The 25,472-nt window shown below is 39.6% G+C and overlaps 1 protein-coding gene across 16 annotated transcripts in view; it reads right to left on the bottom strand.

Annotated features, from left to right (window-relative positions):
* Positions 1 to 25,472, bottom strand: part of LOC103237988 (protein AF-10) — a 212,535-nt gene that overhangs the window by 142,365 nt on the left and 44,698 nt on the right. For 15 of the 16 annotated variants that reach the window (XM_073018774.1, XM_008002463.3, XM_073018776.1 and 12 more), the window contains 2 exons: positions 18,198 to 18,252; positions 9,161 to 9,270 (listed from right to left, as the gene is read on the bottom strand). In XM_073018774.1, coding sequence (XP_072874875.1) covers positions 9,161 to 9,270; positions 18,198 to 18,252 — 165 coding nt within the window. The remainder of the gene's footprint in view (positions 1 to 9,160; positions 9,271 to 18,197; positions 18,253 to 25,472) is intronic. The other variant, XM_008002471.3, reaches the window with a different exon arrangement.

Below are 25,472 nucleotides of genomic sequence, written 5' to 3'. Positions count from 1 at the left end.
ACCTGAAACCTCATTTTGGGGAGTCCTAAAATCCATAAAGAATATTTAGTGCTTTCAAAAATATCTTTTACTTGGCCAGGCACAGTGGCTTATACCTGTAATCCCAGCACTGTGGGAGGCTAAGGCTGCTGGATCACTTGAGGTCAGGAGTTCAAGCCCAGCCTGGCCAACATGGCAAACCCCATCTCTACCAAAAATACAAAAATTAGCTGGGCATGATGGTCCACGCCTATAATCCCAGCTACTCAGGAGACTGAGGCATGAAGAGAATCACTTAAACCTGCGAGGCAGAGAGGGTGCACTGGGCCAAGATCATACCACTGCACTCCAACCTGAGTGATACAGTGAGAATCCGCCTAAAAAAAAAAAAAAAAAAAAATTAGCTGGGTGTGGTAGTGGATGCCTGTAATCCCAGCTACTCCAGGGGGCTGTGGCAGGAGAATCGCTTGAACCTGGAAGGCAGAGGTTGCAGTAAGCCGAGATCTCAGCACTGCACTCCAGCCTGGGCGACAGAACAAGACTCAATCAAAAAAAAAAAAAAAGTTCTGGCCAGCGCAGTGGCTCACAACTGTAATCCCAGCACCTCAGGAGGCCGAGGCAGGCGGATCACGAGATCAGGAGATTGAGACCATGGGAGGTTGAGGCAGGAGAATCACTTGCACCTGGGAGATGGAGGTTGCAGTGAGCCAAGACTGAGCCACTGCACTCCAGCCTGGGCCACAAAGTGAGACTCCGTCTCCAAAAAAAAAAAAAAAAAAAAAAAAAATTGTTCACACAGACATTAAATATACTGATAAAAACTTAATTGCTATCCACTACTATTACTTTTGGAAAAAAATAAGGCGGAAACAGGTTAGCAATTTCTACGACTTCCATTAGGTTTAATCTTACAATTAGATGACATCATGTTTTTTGATGTTTTTGTTTGTTTCTCTGGCCTAGCTCATCCTTCCTATACTTATAAACACTCTTTACTACAGGGCCATCCACTATAAAGAAGGACTATTTAAGAATATACATACACATATACAAATACAAATGATATACTCATCATCATCTGCTAACTACTCTCCATGGAAACTGTAGCTTTCTAAAAATGAATGCTTCCTTGACTCTGAAGGATACAAGCTTCTACCCCAAAAAAGTTCCCAAATCCCTTTGCTGCCACAATCTTCACATTTCTGAAAACTTATTAAAAGGTAATTTTTAGGCCAGGTGTGGTGGCTCACGCCTGTAACCCCAGCACTTTGGGAGGCCGAGACGGGCGGATCACGAGGTCAGGAGATTGAGACCATCCTGGCTAACACGGTGAAACCCCGTCTCTACTAAAAATACAAAAAACTATTAGCCAGGCATAGGGGCGGGCGCCTGTAGTCCCAGCTACACGGGAGGCTGAGGCAGGAGAATGGCGTGAACCCGGGGGACGGAGCTTGCAGTGAGCCGAGATCGCGCCACTGCACTCCAGCCTGGGCCACACAGCGACACTCCGTCTCAAAAAAAAAAAAGGGTAATTTTAACAAAACATGTCAGTGAAATCATGAGTTAATGCATGTAACAGAAGAAAATATTAGCAGTCAAAAATATGAAAATAGGATCCAATGATTTAAATTTTACAAAAACTGGCCACAGCAGCTCACAACTATAATCCCAGCACTTTGAGAGGCTGAGGCAGGAGGATTCCTTGAGACCAAGAGTTAGAGACCTCCCTGGGCAACAAAGGGAGATCCTGTCTCTATAAAAAAAAATAGACCAGGCGCACTGGCTCACACCTGTAATCCCAGAACTTTGGGAGGCAGCCAAGGCGGGCGGATCACTTGAGGCTGGGAATTCAAGCCCAGCCTGACCAATGTGGCGAAAACCTGTCTCTACTAAAAATGCAAAAAAAATTAACTGGAAGTGGTGATGCATGCCTGTAATCCCCAGCTATTTGGGAGGCTGAGGCATGAGAATTGCTTAAATCCAGGAGGTAGAGGTTGCAGTGAGCCAAGAGTGAACCACTGCACTCCAGCCTGGGTGACAGAGCAAGACTCTGTCTCAAAAAATACAACCAACCAACCAAATAAACAAAGGAAGTTAACCTATGAGGATACAAAGGGATTAGAATGATACACAACGAACTTTGCGGATTTGGGGTAAAGGTGGAAATGGGATGAGAGATAGAAGACTACACATTGGGCACAGTGTAAACTGCTTGGGTGACGGGTACACCAAAATCTCAGAAATCACCACTAAAGAACTTAGTCATGTAACCAAACACCATGTGTTCCCCCAAAACCTATTAAAATTAATAAATATTTTTAAAACTGGCCATTATATATTTAACAACATGTAAAAAATTTCACAGGTCAATACAGTGAATTCTCTGCTATTTAGATATACAATAAAGATATTCCAGCAAATTGTTTTCCTAGTACTCACAAAATTTCATTTTTTCTAAATTCCACAACGTTCTAGTCACATAGCACTATTTTTTATTCTCTGAACATGCCTACCACTTCTTCCCTTTGCACCTGCTACCCTAGGTTATGTCACTTTCTCTGTCTGGAATTTTTATTTGATCCTTTTCTGCACAGGTCAAATGCCTAATTATTCTGCAAAGCCCTAGAAGCTCTTTGTACGCCTTACTCAATTCCTGAGACAAGAATAATCCCTCCTTTCAATATTTACCCATAATACTCCATTCAGCCTTATTGTTATGTAATATATATTTTAATTTTCATACATTTATTTACTTGTCTTCCTACTTGAGGAGGGGAAACCCCCTATTTTATTTATCCTTGAATTCCTGGTATCTAACACAATGCTTGATACAAAGTAGGCCCATAGCAAATGCCCAGTAAATAAATGTTCCCAAACGTATCCTTTATTACCTATCATCCATTAAGGACTGATGTCTTCAAAACCATTTTGCAATCATTCCTGTCATTTCAGAATTGCATGCCCCATTATTAGGCATAAAGAATATATATGAACAAAATCTTATTATTAACTTTTTTTATTTTTTGAGACAGGGTCTCACTCTGTCACCTAGGCTGGAGTACAGTCACACAATCATAGCTCACTGCAGCCTTGACCTCCCAGACTCAAGTGATCCTCGCACTTCAGCCTCTCGAGTAGTTGGGAGGGACTACAGGCAAGCACCACCATGCTCGGCTAATTGTTTTTCTTCTTTGCAGAGGTGGGGTTGCAGAATGTTGCCCAGGCTGGTCTGGTACTCCTGGGCTCAAGCAATCCTCCCACTTCAACCTCCCAAAGTACTGAAATTATAGGTGTGAGCCACCACACCCAGTTCATTAACTTTTTTTCTTTTTTGTTTTTTGTTTCTTTGCTTGCTGTTCGTTTTTGAACAGGGTCTTGTTCTGTTGCCCAGGCAGGGGTGCAGGGGCACAATCACAGTTCACTGCAGCCTCGACCTCCTGGGCTCAAGGGATCCTCCCACTGCAGCTTCTTGAGTAGCTGGACTACAGACGCATGTGCCTCCCCACACCTGGCTAAATTTTATCTTTTGTGTAGAGAAGGGGTCTTGCTTGTTGTCCAAGCTGGTCTCAAACTTCTGGACTCAAGCAATACTCCTGCCTGGGCGTCCCAAAGTGCTAGGACTACAGGCATGAGCCACTGAGCCTATTCTAACACTAAGTAGAACAAAACAAATCAACAACAAAAATCCAACAAACATAAAGTGATCGCATATAAGAAAAGCTATAAAAAGGAAAGAAAGAGAAAGAAGAAAAAAAGTAAACTTGATAAACAGATACACCATGTTTCTGGAAGGAAAGAGTCAATATTATAAAAATATTCATCCCTAAAACAGTATTTCACTGTAACTCTAATATAGTCTAAATTGTGCTTTTATTAGTCCTAATGTTCATCTAGAAAAATAAATACATGACAATATTTGTCTTACCATGTACTAAAACGTATATAAAGCCATAACAATTTAAAATAGTGTGGTACCAGAATAAAAATAGACACACCAATGGAACACAAAAAAAGTCCAGAAACATACTCAGGCATTGAAGAATTTAGTAATGATTCAAACAATATTTCAAATCACACTGGAAAACATAGATTATTCAGCAATAGTGTTGGAAAAGTTGACTAACCAGGTGGGAGGGGAAAGTTAGGCACATATCTTACCCTATTCTAAAATTAATTCTAGGCTAATAAAATACTTATATCTAAATAGTTCCTTCTTTGGTCTACCCTCGCTCCTTTTCTACTTGAACACTTTAGTCTTGAAGCCATGAGATGGGGCTGGGCATGGTGGCTCACGCCTGTAATCCTAGCACTTTGGGAGGCCAGAGCAGGCAGATCACTTGAGCTCAGCAGTTCAAGACTAGCCTGGGCAACATGATGAAACCTCAACTCTACAAAAAAATACAAAAAACGTAGCCATGTGTGATGGGTGCGCCTGTAGTCCCACCTACTTAGAGGGCTAAAGTGGAAGGACTGCTTGAGCCCAAGAGGTCGAGGCTGCAGTGAGCCAAAACTGTACCACTGCATCCAGCCTGGGTGACAAAGTGAGCCCTGTCTCAAAAAAAAAAAAAAAAAGGCCACGAGGTGGGTTCAAGCATAGTAATTATCCATGTTGGGGAGGAGGGGGCAGTCCAATACAAGTATAAGAGCCTGAGTAAGGTTGGCTCCCCTAAGGGGCTGGGGATAGTGGTGGGGATAATCTCAGAGCAAGGTGAGAAGATCAACCAAAGTGGAAGTAGTGAACTGAAGCTGAATATCAAATCCCAAGAGGGGTGAAAAGGACTGGCATGCAGGAAAGCAGCAGCAACCCTGAACTGGGTTAGAATAGCATCTGCATTAGGTGGAGCAGCAACAGAAGGTATGTCAAAACAGGAGGTTGATCAAATAAATAAACTATTAAAAATAGTAAGAGTCAGGTTTCTGTCTGAGAATCATAAACATGGGGGAAAAAATTAAAATGAACCCTGTTTTGTTGGGCTAGATTTGGAGAAGTTACCATAAGCATATGGAGTTCAATATATAGAGATGGTTACTATTACTGTATAACCATCTCTATATATTGAACTCCATATGCTTATGGTAAATGTGTATGTATATTCACATAATGAATCAAAAGTATTGTGTGACCTCACAGCTTGTTCTTTTTTTCTTTTTTTGAGACAGAGTCTCACTCTGTTGCCCAGGCTGAAGTGCAGTGGTACAATCTCGGCTCACTGCAACCTCCAACTCCCAGGTTCAAGCAATTCTCCTGTCTCAGCCTCCTGCGTAGCTGGGATTACAGGTGTCCACCACCATGCCCAGCTAAATTTTTTTTTTTTTTTTTTGAGATGGAGTCTCACTCTGTCACCCAGGCTGAGGTGCAGTGGTGTGATCTCAGCTCACCGCAAGCTCTGCCTCCCAGGTTCAAGCAATTCTCCTCCCTCAGCCTCCTGAGTAGCGGGAATACAGGCGCCCACTACCATGCCTGGCGAATTTTTGTATTTTTTAGTAGAGACGGGGTTTCACCATCTTGGCCAGGCTGGCCTTAAACTCCTGACCTCATGATCCTCCTGCCTGGGCCTTCCAAAGTGCTGGGATTAGAGGTGTGAGCCACCGGGCCCAGCCAATTTTTTTTTTTTTTTTTTTTTGGAGACAGAATCTCACTTCGTGAGCCATATCTCTTCCTATATATATTCAAGTATTTATATTTATCTATATAGTGGTTGTGGTAGAGATTATAATTTTCTTATCAGTAAATTCAGTCTACTGAGTGTACCACTCTTTTTTTTTTTCTTTTTGAAACGGACTCTTGCTGTGTTGCGCAGGCTGGACTGCAGTGGCACTATCTCAGCTCACTGCAACCTCCACCTCCCGGGTTCAAGCAGTCCTCCTGCCTCAGCCTCCTGGGTAGCTGGGACTACTGAGTAACTGGGACTAGTAGAGATGGGGTTTCATTGGCCAGGCTGGTTTCGAACTCTGGACCTCAAGTCATCCCGCTGGTTTCGGCCTCCCAAAGTGCTAGGATTACAGGCCTGAGCCATCACGCCTGGCCCACAGTTTTCTACATAGATATAGAAACAATATAGATGTGAATTTATAGAAATACGTATCTCTGCAGGAATGCACACACACATACACACACACTTCCTAGCCATGCTGACTGAGAGTAGCAATAACCCACACCTAGCACCCACTATGGCTCCTAAATATTATTCTCACCTAAAAGAAATCAAGGCTCCTCAGAGAAATGGTGATTTCAGAACTACAGCAGGAATAATACAAGATGAGCTTAGATTATACTGCTGTGTCAGAAGTAGAGAAATGCTTCTCTGAAATGATAGGTCAAAAGACACAGAAGTCAGCTTAAAGAGGTCCCACCAGGCAAACCTGAGATAGTATGAACATCAAAATAAATGACATTAGTGGAATATGACTTATTAAAATAAAATAGCATAAGTCCATACTAATAGAAATACTAGGGAGTAAAGAAAGTTTTACCTTACAGTGGAATGTCAACTGATGAATGTAAAAGAAAGGGTGAAATTAGAAAACCACTACTTGCCATCAATCCTAGTCATAAATTAGGTCAAGAGACATCAATGAATGCTAAAATTAGTGAGGAAAAGGCACAAGAACAACATGTTTATATACGAAGAACTTCCCCCACAAAATCCACACTGACTATGAAGAGAAAAAAGATTAACCTCACAGTGGAGAAACCTGACAGACACACCTTAACCAAGTGATCAAGGAAAAACTGAAATCATGTACCACCTGATAGGATGCAAACAAAAGAACACAGAATCATACATGCGATACTCCTGCTAAAAACATAACTGTATTTAATCATGATGAAACATCAGGCAAATCCAAATAGGGGGTCATTCTACAAAGTAACTGGCCTGTTATATTCAGAAGTATCAAAGTTATGAAACTCAGGGAAAGACTGAGTTACTATTTGAGATTTTAAAAGACCAAAGAGGCCCAGGCGGGGTGGCTCACACCTGTAATCCCAACACTTTGGGAGGCTGAGGCAGGCAGATCACTTGAGGCCAGGAGTTCAAGAGCAACCTGGCCAATATGGCAAGAGCCTGTCTTTACTAAAAGCACAAAAAAATTAGCTGGATGTGGTGGTGCAAACCTATAATCCCAGCTACTCGGGGGCTGAGGCACAAGAATCACTCGAACCCAGGAGGTGGAGGCTGCAGTGAGCCGAGATTGCACTACTGCACTCCAGCCTGGGTGACAGAGCGAGACTCTGTACAAAAATAAAAATAAATAAAAAGGCCAAAGAGTCAAAATGCAGTTTGATTCTTTTGCTATAAATATGTCTACAGAAACATGAATGGGTTCCAAAGATCAGACAGTAATAATGTATCGCTGTTAATTTCCTTATTTTGATGGCATATCGTATATTCCCAAGAGAATACCCTTCTTTATGGGAAATTCTGAAGTATTCAGGGGCGACAGCATATTATATTGGTAAGTTACTCTCAAACGGTTTAGGGAAGGAAGAGTTCTTTTGTACTATTCTTGCAACCTGTTTGTAAGTTTTAATGCTTTTAAAATTAAAAACAAAAACAAGGTTTTTAAAAATGAACTTCCAAAGCACTAAAAAAAAACAAAAAGTACATTAATATAAAGATTTTCTTTGCACAGCATCAAAGGCAGAAACAATAAAGAGTATTTGCATAAATGACCTCAAAAATGTAAACTTCTGCATTAGAAAAAATTAACCTGCTAGAATCCCAACAACTATGAAAACATAATAAAATTAAAAACCAAACGTTAAATTATGGGAAAAAATACGCACAACAAATATATAAGACAAAATAATATGATCTCTAAAACACTTTGTAAAAAAAATTATAATATTAAAACAAACAGATATGGAAAGGTCAATTAACATACATGAATAATCTTCAAAAAAAAAAAAACTTTAAAATAATTAACCTTACCAGTACTCAAATAAACTCATTCAACATTTTAATATTTTTTTTTACTAGAAAGAATAGCAAAGTTTTTAAAAGGGTAACACAGTGTACCTAACATAATATAGAGTTATGAGCAATCTCACATATAGCTAATACAGGGTAACTTCTAGAGGACAATTTCACACAATGTATTTACTGAAGCTTCCAAAATGTCCACACACTTTAACACAGATGCTAGCAGTGTATACTAAATGCCAGACATCAAACTAGGCCCTTCAACCACAAAGGGTTGCTTAATTAAATTTACAGTTTGTTAAATCTCATGATATTCTGTATTACAGACTAAGTATCTATTAAAAATACAGCAGAAACACAATTTACTGACAAAAAAGATGCTGTGTAAGTTTTAAAAGCAAACAAAAAATATAAGCAAAAACAATTCAATTTTTTTGTAAGTATATACTATAAGCAAAAATACACAGGAAAAAACCTGGATGAGCTTGAATGAGAAGATTATGAATGATTTTTGTCTTATATTTATTTACTTGTCTGTATTTTCAAGTTTTTAAAATAAATATTAATTACATAACAAGAAGTTTTTTTACACAAAAACATTTAAAATCTTAAAGCTGGCTGCTATTTCTTCCAAGGATGGAATGTGTACCTTCAATTAAATGGTAAAACTATATTTAAAGGCACATTGGGTAATGGTGAAACCTAAAATGGAGAGGAGAATAAAACAATAATATAGTATGTACTAAATGAAGAAAAATATACAGGAAAAAAGCACACTTTTTTTGTTTTTTTAAGGTCAACAATAAAAACCATATCTTGGGGTACAAATAACTTTGGCAGGGGAGACAAGTAACATTCTAATACAGGACTGTTTTTCAAAAATGAATGGGATACACTGTAATGAATATTATGCAAAATAATAATTAATTCAAATTTAACAGACTCTTGATACTTGAAAGAACAAAAGAAGTAGATAATTCACAAAAGGCCGATCTCTAAGGATTAAAATATCCTGTAAATCGTAGAATACTAAATACCTAAGTTACTATAAAAGGTAAGACAGTTTTGCTTGCTTTGTACTCCTGTGACCTTAGTAACATATTAATAACATTTTAATAACTGTAGTTTGGTGTAGTAATTTTTTTTCCAAATCTCCCCTAAATTTGATGGAGACCTGTAATTTTAAAAACACAAAAACTTCCTTTCTACTTCCCAGCAGGGATATTTAAACAGTAATAAAATAATATCCACTGTACCTTATTATAACGATCATGCGGAACAGACTGTAAAACAATTGGTTCCATTGTGGAAACATTGGCAAATTGTACCTCTGGAATATACAGGGCACAAACCACATGGGCCCAACCTAAAAATAAATAAATAAATGTCATATTTTCAGTTTTATCAAAAGCAAATTAACATTATTAACTTCCTTAACAGATCCCTCAAATGTCTGTTGAAACAAACGCACAACAAGGACATTAACAAATTCTCATTGCTGTCTTACTTCCATTGCTTGAGAATACTCAAACCACTACTAAAAAAAAGCATTCTTAATCATTTCCCCAGTTGTGATGTACAGTAATATAAATAAAGGGAAACATTCATAAATTCAGATGTCGGCACTAACACTTCTTATACAGGCGACCAAATATTCACATCAACACTACCTCTGAGAACCACTATAAAAGGAGTTTTTAAAAATTTAATACTTATGATAAAATTTAATAATTTAATCTTAATCATTTTAAACGTCAACATGAAATTATCTTAGTGTCAATATTTTTAATATTAGTAATAACAATCATTTCACTATTTTAATTTGAAATGTGTTAAATTTCATATGAAATATATATGTATATATTTTTTTGAGACAGAGTTTCACTATTGTTGCCCAGGCTGGAGTGCAATGGTGCAATCTCGGCTCACCGCAACCTCTGCCTCCCGGATTCAAGCAATTCTCCTGCCTCAGCCTCCCAACTGAAGGTATTAAAGAGCTGATATGATAGTGAGGAGTTTCTGGGCTAAAACTGGAAGAGAACGAAAGTCCTAGGTATAGTTTCTGGCCACTTTTGCCCGGGGGACATTTGCCTATTTCAGAGAAAGCAGTGGTGAGGATGAAGGGTACTTTTTTTTTTTTTTTTTTTTTGAGACAGTTTCACTCTTGTGGCCCAGGCTGGAGTGCAACGGTACAATCTCGGCTCACTGCAACCTTTGCCTCCCAGGTTCAAAAAATTCTCCTGCCTCCGCCTCCCAGGATTACAGGCATGCACCACCACACCTGGCTAAATTTTGTATTTTTAGTAGGGGTGGGGTTTCTCCATGTTGGTCAGGCTGGTCTTGAACTCCCGACCTCAGGTGATCCGCCCAACTCAGCCTCCCAAAAAGCTGGGATTACAGGCGTGAGCCACTGCGCCAGGCCTGAAGGGTACTTTTGACAGACTCAGAGGCCTAACAGTACAAGGATGTACATTCACAAACAACCAAGAGAAAAAGGGAACAAGTAAACCCCTCTCCTTTCAGATGCAACACTGAAGGGCAAACCAGGGGTAAGAATACACTAAAAGTACATAGACCCTCAAAGAGACTACACCAGGGCTCTGACCATCTCAAACTCTGAAATTTGACCAAGATAATCTTAAATTACAACCCCCAAGGCACCAAGCAGATGCAAATATACATCTATCCTCTCTAAAAGAAAATAGTATCATCTTGGCTACAAATAATTTCTACCCTTTTTTTTCCTGAGACAAAGCCTTGGTCTGTCACCCAGGCTGAACTGCACTGGCGTAATCTCGGCTCACTGCAACTTCCTCCCAGTTCAAGCAATTCTCCTGCCTCAGCCTCCCAAGTAGCTGGGATTGCAGGTGCCCACCATCACAGCTGGCTAATTTTTGTATTTCCAGTAAAGACGGGGTTTCATTATGTTGACCAGGCTGGTCTCGAACTCCTGACCTCAAGTGATCCGCCAGTCTCAGCTTCCCAAAGTGGTGGGATTACAGATATAAGATGCCACACCCAGCCTAAAATTTCTTAATTACATATAATTTCCAGCACAATAAGTACCAAACACATGGACAAGACAATATGAACGAAAATAAGGAGAAACAAGAAAATCAAAACAGATCAGTATTTGAGTTATCAGATAAAGATTTTAAAATAAGTATGCTTACTATGATCAAGTACACACAAGGCAAAATTCTAAATTGATGCAAAGAACTGAAAACTATAATAATAAATTAAAATTCCAGAAGTAAAGCGCAAATTTAGAAATCATCCAGGCACAGTGGCTCACATCTGTAAGCCCAGTACTTTGGAAGGCTGAGGCGGATCGCTTGATCAGGAGTTCAAGACAACCCTAGGCAATAAAGTGAGACACCATCTCCACAAAAAAAAAATAATGAGCCAGGTGCAGCGGCATGCACCTATAGTCCCAGCTACTCAGGAGGTTAAGGTAGGAGGATTGCTTGAGCCCAGGAGTTGGAAGTTGCTGTGAACTATAATTGTGCCACTGAAATCCAGCCTAGGTGATAGAGACCCTATCTCAAGAAAAAAAAAAAAAAATCAATGGGTGGGATTAACAATGGTTTAGACATGGATGAAAAGAGAATAAGTACGAACAAAACAGGTCAGAAGAAATCCAAAATGTTAGCATAAAACACAAAAGTAAGAAATATAAAAAATGGAATAACACACATGAAAAATGTAATAGGCAGACGGGTCTAACACACACGTAATCAGAATCTCAGAGAAACATAAGAGAGAAAATGGCATGAAAGCAGTATCTGAATTGATAATACCTGAAAATTTCCCAGAAGACCCAAAGCCACTGACTGAAGAACCACTATAAATCAGAGTAATATAAGATATACACCAAGGAACATTAATAAAACTACAGAAAACTAAGGGAAAGAAATGAAAATCTTAAAGACAAAAGGCAAATTATCAAACGAAAAACTAGGTAACTAAATAAAGCCAGAAAACATTTTTTTAAAAAAAGATTTCCATTAAAGGAAACACCAAACAATTTTCCTTGAGTAATAGGAAAATGATTCCAGAAGGAAGTTCAGAACTGAAGAAAAATATAAAGAGCGATAAACATGTAGGTACATTTAATATATGATGAACATATAGAACAATAATGCCTTCACACTCATTTACAATACAAATGACCATTAAATATTAAAACACTGGAAAGGTTTGTGAATGTATGTGGTTTTTGTATAAAACTATAACAAAGACTGGAAAAGGAACAGATAAAAGAAGTCTATATGGTTTCATTCTACATTTCATGTTAAGTGGTACACACAGGCCGGGTGCGGTGGCTCATGCCTGTAATCCCAACGCTTTGGATAGCCAAGGTGGGCAGATCACTTGAGGCCAGGAATTTCAGACAAGCCTGGCCAATATAGCAAAACCATGTCTCTACTAAAAATACAAAAATTAGCTGAGTGTAGTGGTGTGTGCCTATAGTCCCAGCTACTCAGGAGGCTGAGGCAGCAGGACTGCTTGAACCCGGGAGATGGAGGTTGCAGTGAGCCGAGATAGTGCCACTGCAGTCCAGCCTGGGCAACACAGCAAGAGTCCATTTCAAAAAGACAAAAAAAAAAAAAGTGGTACACTAGGTAGACTGAATTTACTGATAAGAAAATTATAATCCCTACCACAACCACTATATAGATAAATATAAATACTTGAATATATATAGGAAGAGATACGGCCAAGGCGGCAATTTAAGGCAATTTAATATAATTAATTAAATTTACATGCAATACTAACCAGTTGCATTGTTAAACTGACTAAAATACAGCACTAAAATAAATCACAAAAAGAACAAAGAGAAATAAGAAATAAGAGGGAAAATCAATGTTAAGAACAAATAGCAGAAGACTTCTACTTCTGTCCAAGATAGACTAAGATGTTCAAGAGAAAGCCACAAGGGAAACTGGAAAATGTCTTGAATGGAATGGCAACAAACATGAAATTTATCAGAACTTCAGAGGTAGGCTGGGGGCAGTGGCTCACGCCTGTTAATCGCTTGAGGTCAGGAGTTCGGGACCAGCCTGGGCAACATGGTGAGACCCTGTCTCTACAACAAATACAAAACACATTCGCTGGATAAGGTGGCATGCACCTGTACTCCCAGCTACTTTAGGGCCTAAGGTAGGAGGATCGCTTGAACCCAGGAGGTCGAGGCTTCAGTGAGCCGGGATCACCCCACTGCCCTCCAGCCTGGGTGACAAACTAAGGCCCTGTCTCAAAACAATAACAACAGCAGCAAAAAAAAAACAACAACACAACTTCTGGGATTCAATAAAAGCAATAAAGAACAACTTACAGCATATATATTTTCATTAGAAAAGAAAATCTAAATTAAAAGACCTAAGGTTCCACCTTTATAAGTTAGAAAAGAAGAGGAATATATAACATATAGTAAGTAGTAGGAAGGAAATAATAAAGAGCAGAAGTTTAACAAAATAGAAAACAGGGAGATGAAATAAATATTAACAAAGCCCAAAACTTTCTTTAAAAAGGTCAACAAAATTGAACAATTCTATTTGGACTGGTCAAAAAAATAAAAATAAAAACAAAGAAAAAACCAGAACACAAATCGCCAACATCAGGAATAACAATGAGGTAATTACTGCCAATGCTAGCAAAATTAGCAAAATAATAATAAAGTACTATTGGCGGCCAGGCGTGGTGGCTTGCACCTGTAATCCCAGAACTCTGGGAGGCCAAGGCAGGTGGATCACCTGAGGTCAGGAGTTCGAGAGCAGACTGGCCAAAATGGTGACATCTCTACTGAAAATACAGAAATTATCTGGGCGTGGTGGTGCCTGCCTGTAATCCCAGCTACTTGGAGGCTGAGGCAGAGAATCACTTGAACCCAGGAGGTGAAGTATGCAGTGAGCTGAGATCATGCCACCATTGCACTCCAGCTTGAGTGACAAAGCAAGACTCCATCTCAAAATAATAATAATAATAATAATAATAATAATAATAATAATACTGGCAACGTCAGTCCAACAATTTCAGCAACTTATACAAAGTAGTCAAATTTCTTGGAAGAACAGAGCGCACCAAAATTGACTTAAGTATACAAAAATAGGCTGGGCCCAAGGGCTCACGCCTGTAATCCCAACACTTTGGGAGGATCAGGCAGGAGGACAGCTTGAGCCCAGATGTTCGAGACCAGCCTCGACAACAAAGCAAGACCACTTGTCTCTACAAAAAATGCAAAAAGAAAAAAATATTAGCCAGGCATGGTGTGCCTGTGGTCCCACCTATTCAGGAGGCTGAGGCAGGAGGATCACTGGAACCCAGTAGTTTGAAGCTGCAGTGAGCTATGACTGCTTCACTGCACTCTACCCTGGGCAACAAAGACAAAGAGGAAGAGGAAGAAGAAGAAAAAGAAGAGGAGGAAGAGGAAGAAGAGGAAGAAGAAGAAGAAGAGGAAGAGGAAGAAGAGGAAGAAGAAGAGGAAGAGGCAGAGGAGGAAGAGGAAGAGAGGGAGGGAAGGAAGGAAGAAAGCAAGGAAGGGAGGGAGGGAGGGAGGGAGGGGGGAAGGAAAGGGGAAAAAGGAAAGGGGAAAAAGGGAAAGGAAAAAGGGAAAGGAAATAGGGAAAGGAAAAAGGGAAAGGAAATAGGGAAAGGAAAAAGGGAAAGGAAGAAGGGAAGGGAAGGGAGAAAAAGGAATGTCCCTATATTTTTGCCAAAAAACAAATTTATCAAAAATTTTCCCAGAAAAGTTTCGGTTTCTCACGAAGTTCTATATAGAATTCAAAGAAAAATAACACCAAATTTACACAAACTGTTTCATTTTAAGTGACCAGCATAATCCTCAACAAACACCTGACAAAACCACTATAATTCTTAAACAGAGAATTAAAGTACATGACAAAAATAAAATATATGTCAGGATATGGGCAAGTGAATTTACAGTATCCTAAGAGTTTTAGAGGATTCAGAAAGGAAAAAAAGCACATAGTAACGTTAACTTTTTTTAAGCTAATAGAGAGGGTAGAATGGAATGAGTGAAACAAATCAGAATAGGAAAGACAAATACAAAACATTTAATGGAAGGTTTATACCAGGTGCAGAGATTCCAACATTCTCAAAGCTGAGGCAGGAAGATCACTTGAGCCCGGGACTACAAAGCTACAGTGAGCTAGGATCCTGCTACTTGCACTCCAGCCTGAACTACAGAATGAAAATCTGTCACTTAAAAAAAACAAAACTTCGGAATAGTGAAGGTCTTTCTAACTAATAACTCAAAATACAGACGTCATGATAGATTAATAAACTGAACAAAATTAAAATAAAAAACTCATGCATGGTAAAAAAAAAATTTTTTTAAAGCACAATATAAATAGAGACTAACCAGATGGGTAAAAATTAGTCCAATTCATATCAAAACAGCATAATAATATATGAGGGGCTCTCCTTATGAACACTCCAATAAATCAAACTAAAAAGATCAACAACTGTGGCTGGGCACGGTGGCTCACACCTGTAGTCCCACCAGTTTGGGAGGCCGAGGTGGGTGGATCCCATCTCTACTAAAAACAAAAAAAATCAGCTGGGCATGGTGGCATGCACCCATAATCCCAGCTATTCAAGTGAGTGAGGCAGGAGAATCCCTTGAACGGGGGAGGCAGAGGTTGCAGTGAGCCAAGATCAAGCCACTGCACTCCAGCCTATGTGACAGAGGGAGACTGTCTCAAAAAACAAAGAAAAAGATCCACAACCAAGTCAAAAAGCAGACCAAAGAAGAGAAAAAACAAATTGCTCTTCAAACTTTAAAGAGATGTGAACTTCACTAATATTAAGAGAAATGCAAAACTACTGCTTGGATATACAAACTTTTACCTGTTAGATTACCAAAGGTATGAAGAACAGCTCTTTTATTCATATATTGGTAAAACTGGGAACACATATTGGTAAAACTACAGGGCGAATAATTTTGGACTATCTATCAAAATTAACTACAAAACTCCTTTGACCCAATGTTTCCACCTATGGAAATTAATAATCCTATATATATGTCACATTGCTTGTATACAAACTGTTTGTATACATTGCTTGTATACAAACTGTATACAAGCAATGTGACATATATACAAGAGTTAGTCATCAAAGTAGATCAAAAAGTGCATCAACACTGATTAGATATTAGATAACATGGTTAAAAAGAAAAAAAAAAGCTCTATACTGAAAACAAGATAAATTGTTGACGCCGGGTACAGTGGCTCACACATGTAATCTCAGCACTTTGGAAGGCTGAGGCAGTAGGATCACTTGAGGTCAGGAGGTCAACACCAGCCTGGCCAACATCGTGAAACCTCACCTCTAATAAAAATATAAAAATTAGCAGGGCGTGGTGGCACATACCTGCAATCCCAGCAACTTGGGAGGCTGAAGCAGGAGAATCACTTGAGCCCGAAAGATGGAGGTTGCAGTGAGCTGAGACTGCACCACTGCACTCCAGCCTGGGCAAATGAGTGAAGCTTCAAAAAAACAGAAAATCAAAGAAAAAAGAAAAGAAAAGTCTCAAAAAAAAAAAAGAAAAAAAATAAGATAAATTGTTCAGTGAAAAAAATTAAGACGCCGAAGAGTATATAATATTAACCCATTTGTATAAAGATGGAGGGAGTAATTAAGTATTTGTCTATTCACATTTGAATATGCAAAAGAAACCTAGAAAGATATGCAAGAAAGTAGTAATTACATGGTAGCAGGAAAGCTACTGATAAACTGGGCAGATGGGGAACAGGAATAACAGGAAGAGTTTTCAATATATTTTTAAATTTTCTACAATCTGACCGTATAACATAGTCTGAAGATCCAACTGTAAAATATATATAGCTAACCAAAATCATTGTATTTTTACCTTTTATTTACTAATACCATTACTCTAATTTATGCCAAAACTACTTTAGAGGTGGCTACCCAAAATGGAGAAGAGTATAGTAACAGTAGCTAAACCTCTACTTTTTTTAGCTGCCTCATCATACATGCCATGGTCTAATAAACTCATGTCTACACATTTGAGAATAGTACTGAGTTGTAGAAAAATATGATTTTTCTGACAAAGATAACTGAAAGTGGAGAAGAAAATGAGTAATACACAAGGGTCCATAGGAAAGTATGCCAAATTGTGATACAGAAGTCAGCATTTCTTTTTTCTTTTCTTTTCTTTGTTTTTTTTTGGACACAGGGTCTCACTCTCACCCATCCCAGGGACTGAAGTACAGTCGTGTGACCATGGCTCATTGCAGCCTCGACCTCCCAGGCTCAAGCCATCCTCCTGCTCAGCTTCCCAAGTAGCTGGAACTACAGGCACGTGCCACCATGTGTAACTAAGTCTTTCTATTTTTATTTTTTATATTTACTTTTGCAGAGACCAAGGTCTCCCTATGTTGCCCAGGCTGGTCTCAGACTCCTATGCTCCAGTGAGCCTCCTATCTCGGCCTCTCAAAGAGCTGGGATTACAGGTGTTGGGCAGCACACCCAGCCTAAAAGTCAACATTTCTTTATATTCAAGCAACAAAGATCCTCAGAGTTAAATAAAATTAGCATTCACTAGAAACATCATCTGTCTAGAGATACACAAAAGAGAAAAAAAAGAATCCAAAACAACAGATTTTAGGTCTAACCACAACAACAAAAAAAAGTGGCTCATTTAAAAAAAAAAAAAAAAATTCCTAACATAAACTATATCCATTTTAAAAAATATACTTTTTTTTTTTTTTTTGGAGACAGTCGCCTTCTGCCATGCAGGCTAATGAGCAATGGTTTAATCTTGGCTCACTGCAACCTCTGCCCCCCGAGGTCAAGTGATTCTCCTGCTTCAACCTCCCAAGTAGCTGGGACTACAGGCACGCACCACCACACCCAGTTAATTTTTCTATTTTTAGTAGAAACCAGGTTTCACCATGTTGGCCAGGCTGGTCTCGAACTTGACCTCAGGTGATCCGCCTCCCTCGGCCTCCCAAAGTGCTGGGATTACAGGTGTGAGCCACTTCGTCCAGCCAAAAAAGTAAGAATTTTAATTAGAAGTATGTATTTAATAGATCATTCTGCATAAAACAGCCAATGCTTAAGTTTGTCCACAAAGTAGAAAACTTGTGGGTCAATACAATAAGGATTCATAAATTATAGCCACTACTGTTAAAAATGAGTAGAAAACGCTGTTTAATTTGATGAAATAAAATAAACTACCAGGTATCTGAAAATACGCCACTGCCCCAGTTTTCAGTAACATTTTTTTCAAGAAATCTCTGCACTTACCCCCATTATCTGTTCTTTTTAAAGCTCCATCCTTATGGGGACAAAGTTCACATCTCTATAAAAAAAAAAGAAACAGGTAATGAAGAAATATTTCAGATTATCCAAAATGTAGTAGCTTCCCTGCAACGTCAAAACTACTGAAAATGTGAGAGCAGCATTTGTACTATTTGTCCCCAAGAATATTTCAGAACATTCTTCACAAACAGTTGTTCTCGATGACATATGATCTCCTTCAGAGGACAAGTAATTTTTTTAAAGTACATTTTAACTTTTAAACTCCAGCCATGAGCCAGGCGCAGTGGCTCACGCCTGTAATCTTAGAACTTTGGGAGGCCAAGGCGGGAGGATTACCTAAGGTTGGGAGTTCCAGACCAGCCTGACCAACATGGAGAAACCACGTCTCTACTAAAAATAAAAAATTAGCCAGGTGTGGCAGCACATGCCTGTAATCCCAGCTACTGAGGAGGCTGAGGCAGGAGAACTATTTGAACCTGGGAGGCGGAGGTTATGGTGAGCCAAGTCACGCCACTGCACTCCAGTCTGGGCAACAAGAGGGAAACTCCATCTAAAAGAAACAAAAAAAAAAACTCCTGCCACAGTTTTTTAAATCTTACATTAATAATTAGCCGGTATGGTGGCGGGCACCTGTAATCCCAGGTACTCAGGAGGCTGGGGCAGGAGAATCGCTTGAACCCGGCAGGCAGAGTTTGCCGTGAGCCAAGATATCACACCACTGCACTCCAGCCTGAACAACAGACTGAGACTCCATCTAAAAAATAATATAATGAAAAAAATAAATAAAAATCAACACCACAATGAGATACTACCTCATGCCCTGTAGGATAGCTAAAATCAAAAGCCAAACAATAAAAAATGTTGGCAAAGAGATGGAGGTTATGGTTGCAGTGAGCCGAGATCGCACCACTGTACTCCAGCCCGGTGACAGAGCGAGAATCCATCTCAAAAACAAAAAACAAAACAAAACAATAAAAACACTCCAGTAGTTTTCCTGCATCATATAACCCTTTCCTATCTCCACAACCTTCCCTCTTTCCAACATTTCACGTTATGGGCAACGCTGGCTTTTTCTTCTTTCAATTCTATAAATTCTCCACAGCTCATTCCCACTTCAGAGGTTTTTAATGGATTGTTTTTACTCTAAATGGAATATTATCATTCACTACACCCTCTTCTGCGGCTGGATAACTTCTATTTATCCCGCAGGTCCTTGCTTAAAGTCACTTCATCAAAGACAATGTCTCTGAATCTCCAGATGAGGTTAGGTGACATATTATGATTTACCTATGCTTTCCTTCTTGGGATGTATTACAATTACAATTAACTATGCAATTAACTCCTCTGCTAGATTACAAGCTCCATGTTATGGCTATAGCTAGCCACTCCTAAAATCAGACACAGTCTCCAGGCACAATAACTCAAGAACTACATGATGAAGGGATAAAGGGAACAAAATCACAAACATCCCATTGATGCTATAACCAAAAGAAAAAAAGAAAAAAAAATTGAATTTTAAAAAATAGGCCAGGTGCGATGGCTCATGCCTGTAATTGCAGCACTCTGGGAGGCCAAGGCGGGCAGATGACATAAGGTCAGAAGTTCAAAACCAGCCTGGCGAACATGGCGAAACCCCATCACTACTAAAAATACAAAAATGAGGCCGGGCACCATGGCTCATACCTGTAATCCCAGCACTTTGGGAGGCCAAGGCAGGTGGATCACAAGAGATCAAGACCATCCTGGGCAACGTGATGAAACCCCATCTCTACAAAAAATACAAAAATTAGCTGGGCATGGTGGCACATGCCTGTAGTCCCAGCTACTTGGAAGGCTGAGGCAGGAGAATCACTTGAACCTGGGAGGTGGAGGTTGCAGTGAGCTGAGATCGCACCACTGCACTCCAGCCTGGTGACACAGCAAGACTCCAGCTCCAAAAAACAAAAAATTTAGCCAGGCGTGGTGGCAGGCACCTGTAATCCCAGCTACTCAGAAGGCTGAGCCACGAGAATCACTTGAACCTGGGAGGCAGAGGTTGCAGTGAGCCGAGATCAAGCCACTGCACTCCAGCCTGGGCAACAGAGCAAGATTGTCGTCAAAAAAAAAAAAAAAAAAAAAACAGTCAATATTCATTTTTATATGATTTCGATGACACCATAATCCTATTCTTTTGGAAGGCAATTAAGCAATATGAATCAAGAAAAAAATCCAATTTAATTACTTCACTTCTAGAGAGCCAAAGCAAATAATGTAAGATACAGCATTTATAAATTACCTTTGTGTCTTTTGTATCATTTATATACTTTACTTTCAAGACATGAATATGTATGTACAAAGATATTTTATATAACCATTTATAACCAAAACACTTTTTTATAAAAGTCTGGCTGGCTGCAGTGGCTCTCACTTGTAATCCCAGCACTTTGGGAGACCGAAGTGGGTGGATCACTTGAGGTTAGGAGTTCAAGACCTGCCTAGGCAGCACGGTGAAATCCCATCTCTACTAAAAATACAAAAAATTAGCTGGACGTGGTGACGCGAGCCTGTAGTCCAGCTATTCGGGAGGCTGAGATGGGAGGATCACTTCAGCCCAGGGGGTCGAGGTCACACCACAGAACTCAAGCCTGGGTGACAGAGTGAGATCTCATCTCCAAAAAAAAAAAAAAAAAGCCTAACGGCATAACAATGATGTAACTAACACACTACTTACAAAGATTTTTAAACAAGTTAAAAAAGATAATTCACTGGGCCAGGTGTGGTGGCTCATGCCTGTAATCCCAGCACTTTGGAGGCTGAGGTGGGCGGATCACAAGGTCCAGAGATTGAGACCATCCTGGCTAACACAGTGAAACCCCGTCTCTACTAAAAATACGAAAAATTAGCTGGGCATGGAGGCGGGCACCTGCAGTTCCAGCTACTGGGGAGACTGAGGCAGAAGAATGGCGTGAACCTGGAAGGCGGAGGTTGCAGTGAGCTGAAGATCACGCCACTGCACTCCAGCCTGGGCAACAGAGCGAGACTCTGTCTCAAAAAAAAAAAAAAAAAAATTCACTGAACATTAAAAGAAAATATACAAAATAGGCTGGGCACAGTGGCTCAGGCCTGTAATTCTAGCACTTTGGGAAGCCAAGGCAGGCAGATCATGAGGTCAGGAGTTCGAGACCAGCCTGGCCAACATAGTGAAACCCTGTCTCTTACTAAAAATACAAGAAACAAAAAAAATTAGTCGGGCATGGCGGTGTGCACCTGTAATTCCCAGCTACTCTGGAGGCTGAAACAGGAGAATTGCGTGAACCCAGGAGGCAGGGGTTTCAGAGAGCCAAGATCGCGCCACTGCATTCCAGTCCAGGTGACAGTGCAAGACTCCATCTCAAAAAAAAGAAAAGAAAATACACAAAATAGGCCGGGCGGGGTGGCTCATGTCTGTAATCCCAGCACTTCAGGAGGCCGAGGAGGGCGGATCATAAGGTCAGGAGATCGAGACCACCTTGGCTAACACGGTGAACCCCGTCTCTACCAAAAATACAAAAAAAATTAGCCGGGTGTAGTGGCAGGTGCCTGAGGTCCCACCTACTCAAGAGGCTGCAGCAGGAGAATGGTGTGAACCCGGCAGACAGAGGTTGCAGTGAGCCAAGATCGCGCCACGGCACTCCAGCCTGGGTGACAGAGCGAGACTCTATCTCAAAAAACAAAACAAAACAAAAAAACATTAATAGGATTGTGGTAAGGATGGTAAGATTATAAATGATTTCTTTCCTCTATTCTAAACTATACCATTTCCGTTATAATGTGAAGTTTTATAGAAAAATGTCTCTAAATGCTAATTAAATCTGCCCACTGAAGATAAACCTATAAGAAATAAAACAGGATGTCTCAGCAACAAAAAAAAAAAAGAGAAAAAGAAAGAAAGACACTATAAGCCAAGCATGGTAGCACCAGTCTGCAGTCCCAAATACTCAGAAGGCTGAGGCAGGAGGATCACTTGTGCCTGGGAGTTTGAGGCTGCAGTAATATAATCGCACCACCGCACTCCAGCCTGGGCAAAAGAGCAAGACTTGATCTCAAATTTTTAAAAAAAGAAAAAAAAAGAAAAAAATTTTTTAAATACCAAAAATACAACATGTGAAGTGAAAATTTCACTAGGCAAGCTTCAAAACAACAAATCTGAGATGACAAAAGAGTCAGTGAACTTGAAGCTATATCAATAGATAGAATCTAATCTGAGGCCAGGTGTGGCTCACACCTGTAATCCCAGCACTTTGGGAAGCCGAGGTGGGTGGGTCACCTGAGGTCAGGATTTCGAGACCAGCCTGACCAACATGGAGAAACCCCGTCTCTACTAAAAAATACAAAATTAGCCAGGTGTGGTGGCACACACCTGTAGTCCCAGCTACTCAGGAGACTGAGGCAGGAGAATCACTTGAACCCAGGAGGCGGAGGTTGTGTTGAGCCGAGATCGCGCCATTGCACTCCAGCCTGGGCAACAAGAGCGAAACTCCATCTCAGAAAAAAAAAGAAGAATCTAATCTGAAAAAGAAAATACAGATTAAAAAAAGAAACAAAAAAAACAGGGCTTCAGGGACCCACAGTTCAGTACCAAAAGGTCTTACGTGCATAACCAAAGGCCCTAAAAAAGAAGAGAGAAAGAATATGAGGCAGGAAAGAAAATTTTGAAGAAATGATGGCTGAAAATTTCTTCAATTTGAAAAAAGACAAATCCACAGATTTAAGAATCTCAGCAAACCTCAAAGAGTCAAATGCCTTGCTAAAAAGCAAACACAGAGGGAGAAATCTTGAAGCACCAAAAGAAAATGTCACATTACACAGAGGGAACAGTGACTGGATAAATGGCAGATTTCTCATCATAAAATACGGAAGCCAAAAGAAAGGAAACTAAAATAATTAAATTGCTAAAAGATAAAGCACTGTCAACACAGAATTCTATATCCAACCACAATGCCCTTCAAAAATAAAGGTGAAATAGGTACTGTCAGATAAAAGAAAGCAAACACAACTTATCACCAAAAGATACGCCTTGCAAGAAAGGCTAAAGAAATTCTTCAGAATTAAGAGAAATGAGGCTAGAAAATGCAAATCTTCAGAAGACAAGGAAGACTACCACAAACGGTAAATATCTGGGTAAACTTAGAAGACTTTTAGCTCTTAAGTTCTTAACATTACATGATTATTGAAAGCCAAAATTACATTGTTGTTTTCCAGGGCTTATAATATACGTAGTTCCAACACACATGACAAAAGCATCAAACTGACAACAAAGAGGTGATATAAAAGAACAACTTACAACCTTTGTATACTTTATGACTTGTACAATACTACCCATAAGTGGTAATACTATAAAAACAGACTGAAAAAAGAAATTGCTACAGGAATGTGCAAAAGAATTAAGTTGAAACCCTTCCTAATATTATATTTAAAAATTACCCCTTCAAAAGTGAATCGCAGATCTAAATGTAAGAGCTAAAACTATAAAACTTTAGAAAAAAACATAGGTAAGTCTTCAGGACTTGGTTGAACAACAGTTTTTAGACATAACACTAAAAGCAGAGGCAATAAAAGAAAAAATAACTAGAATTTACCAAACCTACAGACTTTTTTGCTACAAACAAAACTATCAGGAAAGTAAAAGGATAGAAGAAATATTTACAAGTCGCATGTCTGATAGTTTGTAACCAGAATACAGAGCTCTTCTACTCAAAAATAAAAAGCTATACAGCCCAGTTAAAAATTGAACAAAGGATCCAGATAGACACTTCTCCAAAGAAAATATATAAATGACCAATAAGCACATGAAAAGATGATTAACGTCATTAATTATTAAGGATTAAAAACCAACACCAGGCCGGGTGCCGTGGCTCACGCCTGTAATCCCAGCACTTTGGGAGGCCTATGCAGGTGGATCACCTGAGGTCAGGAGTTTGAGACTAGCCTGGCCATCATGGTGAAACTCCGTCTCTACTAAAAATACAAAAATTAGCCGGCATGGTGGCGGGCACCTGTAATCCCAGGTACTCAGGAGGCTGGGGCAGGAGAATCGCTTGAACCCGGCAGGCAGAGTTTGCCGTGAGCCAAGATATCACACCACTGCACTCCAGCCTGAACAACAGACTGAGACTCCATCTAAAAAATAATATAATGAAAAAAATAAATAAAAATCAATACCACAATGAGATACTACCCTCATGCCCTGTAGGATAGCTAAAATCAAAAGCCAAACAATAAAAAATGTTGGCAAAGAGATGGAGAAATTAAAACCTTCATATATTGTTGCTGGTAATTTAAAATGTTACAGCCTCTTCATCAATTTTTCAAAGACAGCATGAAACAAAAATTCTACGCCTAAGAGAACTGAAAACAAATGTCTGGATTTGCAGACAAATGTTCATAATAATAACATTATTCATAATACTGCAAAAGTATATACAACCTAAATGTCTATCAATTAATGAATGAGTAAAGAAAACGTAGTATAGCCATGCAATAGAATATTATTTGACAACAAAAGAGAATGAAGTTCTAATGCTACAAAACAGATGCTTGTACATTACGTTAGGAGAAAGAAGCCACTCACAATACACCATATATCATATGATTTCATTTATATGAAATGTCCAAATAGGGATAGAGACAGAAATGAAGATTAGCGATTGCCAGGAGCTGGGGAAGTAGGGTAATAGAGAATGACTGTTAATGGGTCAAAGGGCTTCTTTTTGAGGGGATCCAAGTATTCTCAAATTGATTGTAGTGATGTAGAGACTGTCTCAAAAAAAAAAAAAAAAAAAAAAAACAAACTCAGCCAGGTGCCGTGGCTCATGCCTACGATCCCAGCAGTTAGCGAGGCTGAGGCGGGCGGATCACCCGAGGTTGGGAATTCAAGACCAGCCTGACCAACATGGAGAAACCCCATCTCTACCAAAAATACAAAAATTAGCCAGGCGTGGTGGTGCATGCCTATAATCCTAGCTACTCGTGAGGCTGAGGCAGGAGAATCGCTTGAACCTGGGAGGTGGAGGTTGTGGTGAGCTGAGATCGCACCATTGCACTCCAGCCTGGGCAACAATAGCAAAACTCCGAATCAAAAAAATAAATAAATAAATAAATAATTTTAAAAATTAGTTTATTAGCACAGATAGAAAAGTAAAACTCAATCACAAGGTATCTGTAAGAAACACACTTTAAGTGAAGAGACAAACAGGTCAAAAGTAAATGGATAGGATGGGTGTGCGGTGTGCGGTGGCTCAC

Source organism: Chlorocebus sabaeus, chromosome 9 (assembly GCF_047675955.1).
Source record: "Chlorocebus sabaeus isolate Y175 chromosome 9, mChlSab1.0.hap1, whole genome shotgun sequence".
NCBI classification, from domain to species: Eukaryota; Metazoa; Chordata; class Mammalia; order Primates; family Cercopithecidae; genus Chlorocebus; species Chlorocebus sabaeus.
This window is presented reverse-complemented; position numbering and strand designations above follow the sequence as displayed.